The 17,896-nt window shown below is 44.4% G+C and overlaps 1 protein-coding gene across 1 annotated transcript in view; it reads right to left on the bottom strand.

Annotated features, from left to right (window-relative positions):
• VSIG10 (V-set and immunoglobulin domain containing 10) overlaps positions 1-17,896 on the bottom strand; it is a 44,159-nt gene that overhangs the window by 18,643 nt on the left and 7,620 nt on the right. Inside the window, exons 2-4 of the mRNA XM_006890495.1 lie at positions 15,211-15,495; positions 3,975-4,277; positions 549-809 (exon numbers count right to left, since the gene is read on the bottom strand). Coding sequence (XP_006890557.1) covers positions 549-809; positions 3,975-4,277; positions 15,211-15,495 — 849 coding nt within the window. The remainder of the gene's footprint in view (positions 1-548; positions 810-3,974; positions 4,278-15,210; positions 15,496-17,896) is intronic.

A 17,896-nucleotide genomic window follows, 5' to 3' on the forward strand; every position in this document is an offset into this window, starting at 1 on the left:
AAAAAAAAAGCTTTTGTATATATTGTCTCACATGCAAACAGGTAACAAGTCACATCAGCTGATTCTATTTATATGAAACATATTTGCCCCAAAAGGCAAATCTATGGAGACAGAAAGAAGTAAGAGCTTTCCAGGAACTGGCAGGAGGGAATTAAGTGATTTTAATAGGAATGGGGTTTCTTTTGGGAGTGATGGGAATGTTCTAGAACTAGGTAGTGTTGATGCTTGCTCAACAGTGACAATCTTAAATGCCACTTAACCTTATGGTATAGGAATTAGGTAACCAAAGGCTGCACCTTTAACGGCTCAAATCCACCAGGGCCACTGAGGGAGAAAGATGTGCTATCTCCTCTCTTGTAATTTATAACCTCAGAAAACTCACCAGAGGGTCAGGTATGAGTCAGTTTTGACTCAAAGGCAATGAGTTTGGGGTTCCTTAAAGCAAAAAAGAGAGAGATGGTATTCTATTATCTCTGACTCCTGAGTTTCTTTCTAGACCATCTTTCAAATGATTTCCCCAAGAAGAAAAGGAGGCATGTCCAACTCACTGATCTGTACCACGCAGCTGGCTCCAGACTCTGGTCCCAAGATGTGGCTCGCCACACATTTGAACTTCTTGCCATCCGACAGCTGAGACTGGTTCAGTATCTCCACTCCCAGGTTGGACTTCCCCACGACCGCACCTCCTGGCTCTTCTGTCCACAAGAAGTTTGGGGCTGGGTAGCCACCCTCCCAGTGACAGGTGAGCTGCAGCGTAGCCAGTCCTGGTGACATCTCTGCCCAGCACTGAGGGGCTGATGGAGGGGGATCTGCAAAACACCAGGGAAGGGTGAGCTTGCTCTCAGATGCTAAGATCAGCCAACGAGCTCGTATAGAAACAGAGAAGCACCAACCCTGCTTAGTGTAGCTTGAAATGCCTCCAAGAAGTCATTTCTATTCCTACTTCACTTTAAAAAAAAAATTGTTTTCTCTGTGTGTGTGTGTGTGTGTGTGTGTGTACCATCAAATCGGATCTGACTGGTACAGGAGGAGATTGTCCCTTCTTCTCCAGTAGAGTATCTGGTGGATTCGAACTGCTCACCTCTGGGATTGCAGTGCAGCTTCTTGTCACTAGATCACCAGAGCTCGCCCCTACTTCACTTTTTTACTCATCTTTCAGACCCGTGAAGCTTCCACTTCATTTCTATTCATCTTTAGGATTTGTGAATGTCCTCAAACTTGCCTCTCAGAAGTTTTATTCCTTCTGATTGAGGCTTATCACAACCTTGCAGCTATTACATTCAATTTCTTCCCATATTTTGAACTCAGCTCCTAAATTCACCCTTCCTCTGCATCTATAATCATCATCACTACATATGTTAAGATAAACTAAAAAAAAAGAAGATACACTCAGACTGTATCTGTCTTGGAAAATTAAAATTCTTGCTTGTTTTTTTTGGGGGGAGATTGCATTGCAGCGTCTTGCCACTAGGCCACCGAGCTCCACTGCTTTTTTTTTTTTTAATATATTTCCCTCTCGTTAGACTCCTTTCATCCTCCTTCTTCCACATCTCAAAATATCACTAAAATACTCAGTGTGTGTGTGTGTGTGTGTGTTGTTGTTGTCGTTGTTGTTAAGTGCTGCAGAATCTATTTTCAACTCACCATGAGCCCATGTGAAAGACTAGAATCTTCCCATAGGGCTTCCTTGGCTGCAATTCTCAGCAGAACCCCAAGTTTCTCTTACAAAGCTGCTGGTGAGTTTGAAGCATCAGTATGTTAATTAGCAGTCAAGCTTTTGTTTCTGTATGTGTACCATCAAATCAGATCTGACTGGTACAGGAGGAGATTGCCCCTCCTTCTACAGCAGAGCATCTGGTGGATTCGAACCGCATACGTCTGGGATTGCAGTGCAGCTTCTTGCCACAGCAGTCAAACCTTTAAGCACTGCACCAACAGGGCCTTAAACACAAATATATATATATGGATGGATGTAAGCACACACACATATGTGTGTATTTTTAAAGGCCCTCTGGTGGTACAGGGCATTACCAGTTGGGTTCCTAACCAAAACCTCAGTGGTTTGGATCCCACAGCCCCTCTATAGGACAAAGATAGGTGGCTTCCTTCCTTAAATATTTACAGCCTCAGAAATCCAATGGACGGTTGCTATGCATCAGAACTGACTCAATTACTGTGGTTTGTTTTGTTTTGTTTTTAATGTGTAGTTTTTTGGGTTTTTTTAAGAAATTATTCTTATTCTTATTATTATTTTTGTGTGTTCCATCAAATTGGATCTGACTGGTACAGGAGGAGATTGTCCCTCCTTCTTCAGCAGAGCATCTGGTGGATTTGAACCACATGCCTCTGGGATTGCAGTGCAGCTTCTTGCCATTAGGCCACCAGAGCTCGCCATGACTGTGTTTTTTTTATGGGCTGCTGTTGTACAGTTGATTGAAACTGACTCATAACTGACCTTCCAGTGGGTTTGGTTTGGTTTTTAATTATTATACTAGTTTATTTACAAAATTCAAATACATTGTTTCCCAAAACAGATTCTTCCAATTCCAATGAGTTTTCAGAGGCAATAAACATGCATACATATATAAATATGTGTGTGTGTGTGTGTGTGTATCTAAATATATGTGTGTGTCTGTATATATATATGTTGTTGTTGATTGCCTTCAAGTTGAACATGACTCATAGCAACCCTGTCAAAAAAAGGCCTGAAGCTCCTCTATAACTATCGACATTTATCAAAGTTCATAGAGTTTCCAGAGGCAAGTTGTTTAGGAAGTAGATGCCACTCCTGCTTCCACATGTGTGTGCACGAAGCTGTAATATGGAGCGGCGCTGCCAACCCCAAAGTGTGTTCAAAGCTTCTCTGTGGGAGAAAGATGGACAGCCTCCTCCTATGTGATTTGCTGCCTCTGGAAACTCACTGGAGGGTCAGCTATGAGTCAGTTCTGACACCATGGTAACAATAATATATATGGAAATATCTATATTGTATGTATGTATGTATCTACCTACCTATCTATGTATATTATAGGGAGATATACACATATATAGACAAGATACATTTTATGTAGAACACATCAAAATAAATTAGATTCCTATATGGGTGAATGGGCATGTAGCAGCTACAGGAAAAAATTAATGGAAATACATGAAAATGATAGAAAAACAGCTAGTGTGGAGTCAGCACCACCTCATGACTACTTGGTGGGTATGAAAATAGAACTATGCTCCATAGGTGTCAGAGGCCAGTTTTTTTTTCATGGATCTCCACACCTTTCAGAGGTGGCTCTGAACAAACTTGAACCATCAACCTTACAGACAGGAGCTGAGCATGGTAACCATTTGTTATTCCCTCAGGGATGACTAAAATGATGGCTAAATTACAAGCAAGTAGTTTCTCCTTTACAGTCATCTGTATTTCCGGTAACAACCACATAAGGCTTGATGTGCATCAAATAGTATTATGACAGAGAACAACACAGAGTCCATTAAAGGCTCCAGAGACAGAGAGAGTGCATACTCTGTCATTACCCTGCCCACTTATTTGCGGCCCTGATGTTTCCTTTCATTAGCGCTGATCCACTATTAGTCCCCACGCATTTCTACGGTGGTTATTCTCCAAGGTATTTGTGCACAAGAGCATGACTTGTTCTTTCCCTGCCCTATAATAAAGTCTCATGAACTTCTGGTTCTGAAAAGCGTGTGAGACTTAAAGTACACGTAACAAATGCACCATTCTCTGAATACCAGGGAACAAGATGTATAAGGCTCAGTGTTCACTCTCTTCTGTGGCTCAGTTATCCCGAATTAGCAGTGAGGTGATGCTTTGCTGCCTGGTGTCTCTGACATTCGCGTGTATACGTGTATGTGTTGCCACATTTACATTCTGCACCATCCAGCAGCATGTACGTCTGTATAGACCTTGGAAGAAGAGGCACAGCTGATAAGGGGAAGAGGGTTTGCGTCTTACGTACAGTAGACCAGGAGCTCCGTGGTGGCCTCCTGATGTCTCCCGCTGAGCGTGTTCTTGGCCAAACAGGTGTAGTTCCCTTGGAGGTTCTGGGACATCTGCAACAGCGTGAAGCAGCTGGCTGTCAGGTTGTTTCCAAAGGGCTCCTTGCGAGATCCTGGAGCCTGGAACCACCACTCAACCATGGACGGGGGTGAGGAGCTACTGCTGCAGCTGAAGTCCACTTGGGTGCCCTTGGCTGAATAGTGGGTGCCATTGGGAAGACTGCCAGTGGTGGAGATGTTGACCTGAATCTCGTAAGGGCCACCTGCGAATGACAGAGGGTAAAGAAGGAGTTCATTATATAAGGGTTCATTTGAGCCCCTTGCCACCTCTAACAAAGACGTAAAGGATCAGGAAGTAGAACACGAGAACAATGATGATATCGCGTGGGCATCCACTAAGTCCTTTGAAATAGTCTCTCATCTAATCCCAGACCATTATGCAAGATTTACTGGAGACTAAACCCTTATTTGTTTTGTGAGGTATCATCAAGTTGACTTCAGTCATAGGAACCTTATGAAGCACAGATCTGAACCTTGCTCTATCCTGTGCCATCCTGACCATCTCTGATATGCTCAAGCCCACTGGTACAGTTCAGTTTGTCAGTCTATCTCATTGAGCTTCTTCCTTTCTTTCTTTTTTCTAGAATGATGTCCTTTTTCCAAGGACAAGACGGGTAAAAGGGGGCTTGTTAATGACTCCTTTAAAAAAACACATTCAGAGTCAACAGGATCGTTAGGCAGAAAGAAATGGACACATCTTCCCCAAAAGCCCGGCTTGCCAGGTTGGCTGCTGGCTGGCGTCTGGGAATGTGGATGTGGGGAGCACTGCCGGTATTCTCAGAACAGTAAGAGTGGCTCTCTTCCTTAGGTCACTGATGTAAACAGTATGGTGCATGCTTTCCCGCTGGGTGGCAGAAATTCTGGGGCAGAACAAGTACAGGGTACCTGGGTGACCAGCCCCCAGTAACAAGCACTGCACAGAGTCTTCAAGGAGCTTTCCCGGTAGACAACTTGTCACATGCACTGTCACGGCCGTGGAGTGTGCTGTGTAATTCCACCATGAGAGGACTCGGGGAAGAGTTTGCCTGGTTGCCCCCCGCCTCTCTCAGGTGTCTTTCCCTTTGTGGGCTGTGTCCTTTCACAGAGCTGTGAGACCAACCGCATGCTCTGGGTCATGAATCCTCTTAGAGAATTGCTGCTCCTGAGTGGGGTCGTGGGACCCCAAACACTGTACTAGCCTGAAAGGGAACAAACACTACCTCCACAATTACCTCTGAGTGTAGTGTGGCACACTGCTAACCAAAAGGCCAGAAGTTCAAATCCACCACCTGAAGTAGATGGGATGTTTTATCTCCTAAACAGTTATCTCTTTGGAAAGCTGATAGAAGGTTGCTCTGAGTTGAAAGCAGTGGAGTTTTGGGGTTTAGATTGACTCTAAGACCTTAGCCATTTTAGCCTTCATTTTTATTACTTGTAAAAGAGGAGGGAGGGAGAGACAGCACCCACTTTAAGATAAAACTTGCTGAAAAAACAAATGAAAACAGAACACACTTACTGGACCAGCTGAGTAATTAGACGATATGCACTGATATTTGGCCTGTGAGTTGCTCTTCAAACCTTGACCTAAAGTAACCCAAGGTCACCATGAAGCTAAATAACAGACTGGCTCAAAAAAGAATTCATAACATCACCCGGAAGTACTGCAAGGAGCCCTACTAGTGTAGTGAATAAAAGTCTTGGGCTGCTAACCATAATCTTTGTGGTTCAGATCCATCAGTCACACAGAGGGAGAAAGTTGGGCACTCTTCTCCAGTCAAGATTTATGAGCTTGGTACCCAGCTGAGGGTCACTAGGAGTAGAATTGATCCAATAAGGTTTAGTTTGAGGTTACAGGCACTCAACTCAACTCATTGCTGTCCAATCAGAACAAACATAGCTGAAGCAGTAGAGCACCTACGAAGAGATTGGTCATCTTTCTCCCTCAGAGCAATTGTTAGATTTGAACTACCTGCCTTTGGATTGGCACCACAACTCCTTAACCACTAGGCCACCAGAGGTCCCTTAAAAGTACTGTGCTCCTTTAATAAAAACAAACAAACATCGCCTGTATGAATCCAAATGGTCAACATCACTGTGAAACAAAGATGAGAGGGTAAAGAAAAAAAAAAGATGAGAATGTAAGAGAGTAGGGATACTAGACTAACGAAAACAGAACAACTACAATGAAAACAATGATAAAGTCCACACCTTGGAAGAAGTGAACTGATAACACTGAACGACTTGTGAAAGTGTTTTACTGTTGTCTTTTTAGTGAACCCAGCAGTTTAAATTCCCATTCAACAATTATTCTTTTTACTTTATATTGATTTGCTTACAAAGTTTGTACACACTGTGTTTCAAACTATTCTTCATTCATACTGTATTTCATACAACAATTCCTACGCATTATGTTTTATAAAATTAATCACCATTGGACTATGCCCACCATTACCCTGTCTTTTCAGGTCCCTGCAGATTCTTTCCCATTTCCTTTTCCCCCTCCCTCCACCCACCAAATTGTACAACTCTGTGATTTTGCCCCTACCCACCTTCACCCCACTGCTCCTACCCTTTCCCACCTTGGATCCCCATACATGTTTTACTAGTTGTTGTTGTTATTGTTGATCGCCAGCCAATCTAGTATGACTCACAGTGACCCTATGAACAAAAGGCCTGAAGCCTTTCTATAACTATCGTTGTTTTTCCAAGTTCATAGAGTTTCCAGAGGCATGTGATTTAGGAAGTGGATGCCATTCCTGCTTCCAAACCTGAATCAATCTGGGAGCTCCACCAAATGTTGCCTATGATGGGTTGCCATTATGGTGCTTGACATGCCTAGGGCACAGTTGTTCCATTATGGCATTTGAGACCCCAATAGCACAAGGTTCAGTGTTACAGCAAACCCAGATTACCTCAGCACAACAAACTGACAAAAGTGCTGTACAATTTAGAAGAATGTTCCTCCAAAATATAACAACAAGGGATTAAAATATAATTAAAATATAATCCCTCAGGCCCAATTTTTAAATACAAGGGCCCTCCAGGAGGTCTTGTTGACTCTAAGCAAGAATTAAATAAAAAAGTTAAACAAACAAGGCTTAAATAAAAAAACAACAAAACATTCCACACCGACCCTCAACCAAAACAAGAGAGCCCACCTTACAGAGTCCAGCTGCTTCATTCAGTTACCCTTCTAGTTTTATAATAGTCATATGCAGTATCTGTCCTCATGAGACTGAGTTAATTCACTCAGCAAATACATCCTTTTCAAATACATTAAATATTACTCCAGAGCAGAGCTTGGCAGGTGGTAGCACTTGCTAGATGCCAGTTCTGATCTTGGAGCGCCTCATATTCTGAACGTTTTATCGTCTACAATGTCTTCCCACTGCTGGTACCCAGCCCACAAGATGCCTCAACCCTCTACTGAAAAAAATGTCTCTGATACCTGCTCCACCTAAAGTAGCTTTAAGGGTTTTAACTGCCTAGAGATTTCTTCCTTTTTGAAAAAGAGTACAGGAAGGGCAATGGCCCAAAGAGATAAATCCAAGGCCATGACAGTTTGAGCAGAAACAGGCCAGTGAGAAAAAACTTGAGACAGGAAAAAACTTTTCCAGCTCCTTGAACACACAGCATCTATTTAATTGACAATGTCTGAATTAAGATTAATCAAGGATTCTGGGGCTTCATCTGACATACTCTTTGGACATGTCATAAGGAGGGACAGGTCCTTGGAGAGGGACATCATGCTTGGGAGGGGGGAGGGGGAGGCGCAAGAGGGGAAGACCCTCTATGAGGTGGATTGATTCGGTGACTGGGGTAATCGGGATGGGTGTGTCAGAGGCAGTGTGATTGGCACAGGATAGAGCAGGGTTTAGGGCTGTTGTACATAGGGTCACTATGAGTTGCAAGCGACTCGACGGCACATAACAACAACAACAACAACAATTAAGACTAATCTTAACCAACAATGAACAACACCATGGGTTTCTGGGGACAGTAGGCTGGGCAATGTGTGTGTACCCACTTGGGGCCTACTCCTAATTGCTGCTGCTTAGAATCATGTCACTTCCCAAACAGGGGAGCAAAGGAGATGAGGGGGAGCTTATCCTGGGGCTGCAGAGGTGCTCCGCGTCTCACTCACTGCTGGCGGGGCGGGAGAGGTATGTGGACCAGCAGGTCCTGGGCGCACCCACTGCTGGCCTCCATCCAACTACCAACGCCTGGGCCGGCCAAGGCGGGGTGTGGGATCTGGGATCGGACACGCTAGGCCTCTGGTCTTTCAAACTTTCAAACCGTGGTCTGGAAGCTACCATGGCTCACTGTGGAGCACAGTGGGATGGGGGGTGGGGAACCCCAGAAACAGGCTGAGGCCAGCATTCCTCAGCAACAAATGAGGTGGTGACAGGAGGCAGATAAGAAGACAATGGGGGAGGGTGGGGGAATAGAGATCTAATGAGGGAACCTACAAGGTCTGGGGACTTGTGAAGTGTTCAAAGGCCTCCCCTAGGCTAGTCACTCCCTGGCCTTTGTCTCCGTCTCCGTTCCTTCACGAAAGTGCCACCCTCTTTCCGGTTTCCTGGGATTCTTTCTCTGCTCAGACTTTGCACAGAGAAGGGGGACCACCCCATGGGCATTCAGAAACAGAAACCACAAGCCCTTTTTGACTGGCAATCGCCCCAGAGAGACAGACAGGAGGACAGGCGAGGAAACAAAAATGAAAGAGTAAATACATAAAACTAGGGGGTGGTTACAAAGGCCCAGCATCTGCTCAAGGTCTCACCCCTCCTCCCCGTAGGTTTCAGTTCTCAGCACAGTGGTTACAAGCTTGTACCCTGAGAGCAGATTGGCCCCTGGAGTCAGTCTTGTGGCTGATAGGAGCCCATGACCTTGGACAAGGGCCCTTCCCTTTCAGTCTCACTTTCCTGGCCTTACTATAAAATAAGAAAAAAAAACAACAATAACTTACATTTCTGGGTTGTTGGGGGATACAGTGAGGTAACAGAAACGGAGCCGTTAGCCCAAAATTTGACATGTGCTATGCTCAGTAAAGGTGATCTGATATTCTGATTAGCCAACCAATCAATCATCATTGAGCTGGAACCAACTCACAGCTGCCCCTCTAGTGGGTTTTCAGAAGCTGTTAAGGGCATAGGAAGGGGTCCCCATCATTCTCCTGAAGAGCAGCTGGCAGACTGGACTGTCTGCCTTTGGTTATTAACAGACTGTAAGAGGACAGGAGAAAAGTGCTGAACAGAACCTGGATTTTTTTTAGAAAAAAATTAAAGATTTACGGAACCAGTTGAAACTAGAGGATTCCCTGAGACAATCACCTTGAGACGCGTTTTAAACTTTGAACCCAAACAACCCTTCCTGGTCACCTTTTATGGAGACAATGGATAGGCACACAAAACAGACGAAGTTACCCATGAGTTGGTGCTCCATTATAAAACCATCCACATAACCTCAACAATGTAACAGTTACTCTAAAGCAAAGGGGAGACAAAGAAGACAGGGAAACTAGAGTCCTGGAAACAGAACCACCAGAAAACAAAGAGAAAGCTAACACAATGTAAACATATAACTAATGTCACTGAATAATTATATGTTGCCATTATGTATCATCACGTTAGAACTGACTCATAGCTGATCCTCCAGTGGGTTTTCAGAGGCAACTAACCGCACATGAGATTATCCACCTTCTCCACTGGAGATCTACTGGTGGATTCAAACCTTGTGCCTTTTGTTTGGCAGTACAATTACCACTAAGCCACCAGAGCTCCTTGAACAACTGTATAGGAATTGTCAAATGGGATCCTGATTTCCTGTGCAAACTTTTACTGCAAACTCAGTAATTTTTTTTTTTAATGATCTGAGAATGTACTAAAACTGGCCTTTGGAAATTAGTGGACATGGCTATTGTACACTGGAAAAGTTGACCTGGGAAAACAAATTAATTTTTTTTTTCATGTCCCGTTTAGAGGCAGAACACAGAGGCAAACGGGATGACACATAGTCTCCGGGTCTCCCCAGTGATGGCCAGTCCCAGCAAGAAACAGCACAGGAAGGTCACCAGGCACTCACACTGCACTGGTCCCTTCTGCAGATGAGCTTGACATTGTGCACATTAACTGATGCTTGACAACAATTCACCTCATCTTAGACAGAGGCCAACAGTTCTCAGCCATTAACTCTCTTTAGGACTCAACCACCACCAACACCCAGCAACACTCGGATGGTGTTGCTGCTCTTTGATGTCATTTTTAGTAAGTTCCAATTCTATTTATTCTAGAGGTGACTGATCTGTGCCAGCAGAGAATCTGGAGAGGATGGAGTAGGGAGAATGGAAGAAAGGAACATGTGGATGTGAAGCCATGAAGGACCAAGGAGGAGCGGGGTCCTTACCTGGGGCAGGCAGTGGGACCTGGCAGGTAGTGGGCAACAGACAACCACCTCCACACACACACCCTCAACCCCCACCCCCATCACAGGTACATGGTGATGGAGAAGGCAGCCTGCCAGGCCGCACCCACCCTGCTGGGAGTACCTAATGGCTGGTGACTAAAGAGCTCACACATTTGGGCTGTCCACAATACATTCAATATTCTATTCCAACACTATCATTTTAAGTGCACCAATTCTTCCTTGTGGATATGGGCGTGGCCAAGAGGCCAAGACCATGGCTTAGAAATCCACTGGCATTTCCTCCTCATGCAGGTTCACGTCCTGCCAATTACATCGAGAATTTGACCCATGTTGAAATTGGTGATTATGCACCACCGTTATTACCTTTGAGTTCACAGATGATAAAGCATAGGTTTGAAAGTATTCAAGTGAACCCCCAAGCAGTCCACGGGATCTGGACTTGAATCCAGGCAGTTGGACCCCAGAGGGTAAGCTCTTTGCCAACTCAGCAATATCGTCTCCCTCTGGGAAACTACCCAATCTACTGTCTGTGTGCAAAAATGAGAACTGCAAGTTCCAATCTGGATTGTCAAACTACCAAGTCCATCCCCTTCCCCAAAGGCCACTAAGGAGTTGGAGGAAACTCTCTGATGCGTAAAGGGCTCTAGGCTTTGTCTAAGGTCCTTTTGGAATGGGAACAAGGAGTGGGATCCTGGGGAATCCCTGGAATGTGAAACCAGACCACCTATGTCCTGTACCCACAAAGTCCTACAGCACTCATGGACCCTTTCTCTTCAGGAATAAAGATGTTTATAAAACTATCATACCCAGTAATCCAGACCTGCATAACATGCCCCCCAGACTGTACAAAGGACCATCTGAATGACCGTTTGTTTTTTTATGTTTTTTTTATTATTATTTTGTGTGTGTGTGCGTCTGTGTGTGTGTACCGTTAAATCGGATCTGACTGGTACAGGAAGAGATTGTCCCTCCTTTCCCGACAGAGCATTTGGTGGATTTGAACCGTGTGCCTCTGGGATTGCAGTGCAGCTTCTTGCCACTAGGCCACCAGAGCTCCCCGCTGAATGACAGTTTTTAAAACAAAGATAAATTTATTAGTGTAGGAACAATACCGGCATTTATAATGAAACAGGGAGCTCTGGTGGCCTAGCAGCAAGAAGCTGCACTGCAATCTCTAAGGTACACAGTTTGAATCCACCAGATGCTCTGCTGGAGGAGGAGGGGCAATCTCCTCCTTTACCAGTCAGATCCGATTTGGCAGCACACACACACACAATAAAATAAAGTTTAAAAAAGTGCGGCAAGAAACTGCACTGCAATCCCAGAAAGATAATGAAACTAAACCTCCCTCTGATAAACCTGGCCAATGATTAATAGAGGAAGGTCCTCTCAAACTGTCCTAAACGAGATAGCAATTATAAAAAAAAATTTGTTTCAAAAAAAGCTGTAATTCCATCATGCTCTTCTGTGATCCAAATAGAAAATATTTACTGATAAGACTGACACAATGAAAGAATTCATTATCAGTCAGCAGCTGGAGCAGACTTGTCCCTGGACCCAAAGCAGGAATCCAGCAGAGCTGGGCCAAGATTCACGGCATTTTTTTGAAACCCACACATTCACGTCTGACCTTTCAGCAATTCATCCATGGCATTTCCAAACATGGATACACTACAGTCAGGGAGTCTATAAACGTGAGAACTTCAGGAAATCTTTAAGGATGATCCAAAAATCTGGACACATTCTTCCCTCTGTATCTGACCCACCCACAAGCCCCGTTGGCTTGCATAAAAAATAGTTTCCTGAAGCTACATTTCAATAACAAGAAAACAAAAATCCTCACCACTGGGCGAATGGGAAACATCATGATAGATGGAAAAAAGATTGGAAGAGTCAATGATTTCATATCACTTGGATCCATAGTCAATGGCCTTGGTACTAGCCAGCAGTCAAGAAATCAAAAGACATGTTGCTTTGGGAAAATCTGCTGTCAAGGACCTCTCTAAAGTGCTATAGGGCAATGTCAGTTTAAAGACTAAGATTCACCTTATGCGAGCCATGGTACTTTGAATTATTTGCTATGCATTTCAGACGCTCTGTAGCTGAAAGTTAGACAGCAAGTAATGATAACAGAAGAATTTTTTTTTATTTTCCTTTGTTGTGTGCCATCGAATTATATCTGACTGGCATAGGAGGAAGCTGCTCCCCCTTCTCCAGTAGAGTACCTGGTGGATTCAAACAGCAAGCCTTAGGGCTAGCCGTACAACTTCTTGCCAGTAGGTCACCAGAGCTCCCTGACAGAAGAACTAATGCCTTTGAGTGTGGTGTTGCAGAAGAGTCCTGAATATCCGATGGTGGCCAAAAGAACAGATAATGTCTTGGAGAAACTGCAACCAGGGTGCTCTTAGAAGTATGGTGAAACGCTGTCTCACACACTGTGGGCCCTTTTGTTAGGAGGGGCCAGTTCTCGGGAAAAGACATCTTTCTTGGAAACGTAGAGAGTCAGTGAAAGAGCTGAAGACCCTCAAAGAGCTGGACTGACACACAGTAACTGTAACAATGACTCTAGTATATCAGAGATGACGGCACTGGATAGGGTAGGGTTCAGATCTGTCGTTCATCGGGTCCTAGGTAGGGTTCATTGAGTCTTAGTCCACAGCACCTCAGAACAAGAACATGCATTTTCCCCAAGGCCATTGTTGCTATCTTGTCCCTGGACACTGACCTCTTGGTTCTTGCCACTGGTGTCTCAGTTTTCTCTGTTTTTATTTATTAGTCCCTCTCAAAAGTGCGCACATACATTCTCTCTGCATAATTAAAATGATGTTACGTCCCTATTGGAAGTTCTGCTGCTAGAGTAGAACAAGAACTCAATTCCAAGCTGGTCTTTCCCAGCTCCACGTGTTCTGGTCCAGCTTTCCATACCTCATACCTCCTTTGCTCTCACTCATGGGGCTCCCATCACATCTGTGCTTTCTCCAGTGCCCCATTCATTCTGTCTTGCACTAGATGTTCCAACTAGAACACTCACTCCTCTTTGCAAGGCTGATTCCACTTAATTATTCAGCTTCAAGAGAACTCTGGTGACTTAGTGGTAAGGAATTGTGCTGTCAACCCAAGGGTATGTGGTTCAAATCCACCAGCTGCTCCACGAGAGAGAGATGGGCAGTCTTCCCCCAAGTGATTTACTGCCTCTGAAAACCCACCAGAGGGTCAGGTATGGGTCAGTTCTGACTCCACGGTACACACAACAACAAATTACCTAAGTGATGAATTTGGATATAGAGTGTGGGTATCCTCTAAATAAGAGACAGCAAACTTTCTCTGTTAACTCAAAAAAGAACTCACTGCTGTTGAGTCGCTCATGACTGACCTTTCAAAAACCTAGACACGTCCTTTTCTTCATCGTCCATCTCTAAGTCATGGGCAAGTCCCATTGGTTTGCCTCCAAAATATTTCCTGAAGCTGTGCATTTTCCCCAAAACCCCTTGCCATTATCTTGGTTCTGGGTGTTATTGCCTTGGCTCTGGTCCCTTTTGTCCAAGTAGTGGCTGATGGATTTGAATTGCCTGCCTTTGGGTTGGCCAAGGTTGGGTAAGGAGTACACCTCCTTACTCACTAGAACATGAGAGCTAGAATATATTCTCATGTTCTAAACTCATTCCTATATCTTGACATATTATTACATATTATTTTAAGAGCAATGGTATAAATCTCATTAATCCCAAACCCTGTATGTTACACTATAGCACAGGACGCCAATACCTGACAAGATATGCAATATATTCTCCCCATTTAACAGAAAAAGAAAACAGATGCTCAGAGATAAGAAGCCACGTATTTAAAGTGACACAGCAATAGCCCTAAAATAGGGACCAAGGCAGTCTGAGTAGATTATTATTCTTTGACTATCTTGCATAATAAAATAATATTGTTGTTGTGTACCATAGAGTTGGAACTGACCCGTAGCTGACCCTCCAGCAGGTTTTCAGAGGTATGTGAAGAGCCCATCCTTCTCCCGTCGAGCAGCTGGTGGCCTCGAACAGCGGGCCTTTGGGATTGCAGTGCAGATTCTTGCCATTAGGCCACCAGTGCTCAAGAATGATATTAATGTTATAACAACTAATGATATGTTGTTGTGTGTGTTACCAGATCGGAACTGACTCAGAGGTGACCTTCCACAAGGCTTTCAGAGCCAGTAAAAAGGATGAGAGGAGATTGTCCATCCTTCTCCCATGAAGCAGCGGGAGGATTTGAACTACATGCCTTTGGAATTGCAACGCAGCTTCTTACCACCAAGCCACCAGAGCCCCGAGGTGCCATCCAGGTGAATTTGATGCCTGATGCCTCTCCACTGGGTTTCAGAGGTTATAAATATTACTGGCAAGGTGGGGTAGGGCTGGATGCTGCCTCATCTTTCTCTCAAGGAGCAGATGGTGGATTTGAACACTGGCCTTTTGGTTAGCAGCCTGACATTTAATCTGTTGTGCCACCACCATGGCTTCTTAACAACATACCAGGAGCTATTTAAAACACTTATCACAGATCGACTGGTACTGTTCTCCAACCAATTCTTTGAAGTAATGATTCTAAGCACATTTTGCAAGTGAGAGACATTGCTCGGCTTGTAAGTGGCAGGGGAAACCTGGATCTCGGACTCAAAAGCCTGCATTCCCGACCACGGCGGCCTCTGGGCCAGGTGTGAGCCACAGCCCCGCCCAGTCCACTTACTGGCCACTTGCAGACACACTGGGAACCACCGAGTCTTGTTCAGGAGAAACTCCTGGCAGGTGTAGTTCCCCTTGTCTTGCAGTCTCAGACTCTCGATGTGCAGGGCGCTGCCATTCACCAGGGAGAAGCGGGGTTCAGCGGGTGGGAGGCTGGAATTTGAGGACAGGAGGAAGGTGGGATCTGAGTCATTCCGGTACCAAGTCACCAGGCCCCTGGGCCCTGAGAGATTGCCACATTGGAGAGTGACATTCTCGTGATCTTCTCCAATGACAACAGCCTGCAAGTCTGCAAAAAGAAACAACACACTGTTAGTATAGCTCCTGATGTCCAAAGAAAGAACAATAAACAGTTCTTCCACATTGCTGCTGTTGCTGAGAACTGTCAGGTCTGAACCAATCCCTCGCTGACCCTCCAGTGGATTTTTAGAGGAAATTTAATCATACAGGAGGAGGCTGCCCACCTTTTTGCCCATGGGGCATCTGATGGATTTGAACCATGTTCCGTTGGATTGCAGCACAGCTTCTTACCATCCACACAGATGTTATGATACAGAACCCAAATAGTTTTGTTTGCCCAGAAACCCAGAGGGGTGGCCCAGGAAAGGCTTTAGCTTTGTTCTTGCATTTCCGCTGCTCTGACATTTCCTCCCAGTCCTGAACAATTCAAAAGCATCAGCCTTCAGTATGAATTTCCTTCCAACAACAAGAAGACAAAAAACCCTGACTGCTGGACCAATAAGCAACATCATGACCTTGACAGAGAAAAGATTGAAGTTGTCAGTAATATCGTTTGACTTAGGTCCTCTGACAATACCTTTGCTTGCCAGCAGCAGTCAGGAGATTAGGAAATGTATTGCATTAGGCAAGTCTGCTGTCAGGGGCCTCTCCAAATTACTGAGGAGAAACAATGTCAGTTTGAAGACTAAGGTGTGCCTGATTCAGGCCATGGCCTTTTCAATCACTTGCCACACATCCGAGAACTGGACAACAAATAAGGATGACAGAAGAAGAATCAACGCCTTTGAGTTATGGTGTTGGAGAAGAGTGCTGAACATCCTGTAGATCGCCATGAGAACAAATAGATATCTTGGAAAAGGTGGAACCAGAATGCTCCTTGGAGGAAAAGATAATGAATTTTTGTCCCACATATTTTGGGCATGTTGCAAAGAGAGGCTATTCCTTGGAAAGAGAGAGCAGGTTTAGAAAAGTGGAGGGTCAGGAAAAGGCAGGAAGACCCTCAACAAGATATACTGACACAGTGACTGCAGAAATGGGCTCACGTATGTCAGAGACGATGAGGACAACACAGGAAAGGATAGAGTTCAGATCTGTAGTTTATAGGGTCTGTATGAGCTGTACTTGATTTGATGGCATGTAACAATAACAGCATTCACTCCCCAGGTTCCAACACTTTCAAAGCAACTGAATATGCCTCAGCTTGGGACAGACACACCTTAGTCTTTAAGTTTACATCCTTGTGCTCTTTAGTACTTTTTAAAAGGTCCCTGGCAGCAGATTGGCCCAAAGCAGCTATACACCTTTTGATTTCTTGACCACTGCTACCATATACGTCGTTTGTGCTTCCAGGTAAAATGAATTTCTTGACAACTTCAACCTTTTCTCCATTTGTCAGGATCTTGCCTATTGGTCTAGTGACTCTGGAGTTAAAACTCTTTAACAGGATGCAGCTCATAATACTGACCCAGGGGGACAAGCTCTGAAGATGCAAAGGATAACTGAACAAAAGCCCAAAGGACTTAAATCTGAATTCTAGAGCAATGTGATAAATATCATTAGGCCTCAGAGAAGAGGCCCCTGGCCCTGTTGGAGTGAAAGGCAGGGAAGTCTCCCTCCAGGATACTACACTGAGATCAAATGGGCCAACAGGAATTACTAAAAGAAATAAGAATTACAATAGCATTCTAGAAAATATCTAACAAACAGTAAGACAGTAAAGCAGGAAACCAAACCAAATCTTTTACTCTTAATTCCAATTCACAGCAGCCCGATCCCAGGGAGCTCTGGTAGCCTAGTGGGTAAAGAGCTGAGTTGCCAACTCAAAGACACATGGTTCAAATCCACCGGCTAAGGGAGAAATATGGGCAATCTCCTCCCACGTGATTTGTTGCTGCTGTGTACCATTGAGTCAAAACCATCTCATTCGCAGTTGACCCTCCAGCAGGTTTTTAGAGGTTGTTTATTTTCATGGGAAGAGACTGTCCATCTCTCTCCAGAGAAATGCCTGGTGGATTCAAACCATGTACCTTTGAGATGGCAGCACAACTCCTTATCTCTAGGCCATTGGAAACCCTTCCATGTGATTCATTGCCTCCAAAAACCCACTGGAGCGCACATAACAAGAATTAAGCCTAGAGAATAGAGTGGACTTGCCCCACAGGCTGTAAATTTTTACACAAGCAGATTGCTACACCTTTCTCCCATGGAGCGGCTGGTGGGTTAGAACAGCCAACCTTATGGTTAGCAGCAGAGAGCTTAACCACTGGATCATCAAGGGCTCCTATGAAGATGGAGGGGAAAGGCTTACCACAAACAGAAAACTAATAAAAAAAAATGGCCCATATAGATATTACCTTATCAGTAATTACATTACATGTAAATGGATTACACTATCCAAAGTGTGAGGTTGGCAGAATGGATTTTTAAAAATTATATTATTATTATTATTA

The sequence above is a fragment of the Elephantulus edwardii genome, unplaced genomic scaffold (genome assembly GCF_000299155.1).
Source record: "Elephantulus edwardii isolate Elephantulus edwardi_28Jun2011 unplaced genomic scaffold, EleEdw1.0 scaffold00089, whole genome shotgun sequence".
Lineage (NCBI taxonomy): Eukaryota > Metazoa > Chordata > Mammalia > Macroscelidea > Macroscelididae > Elephantulus > Elephantulus edwardii.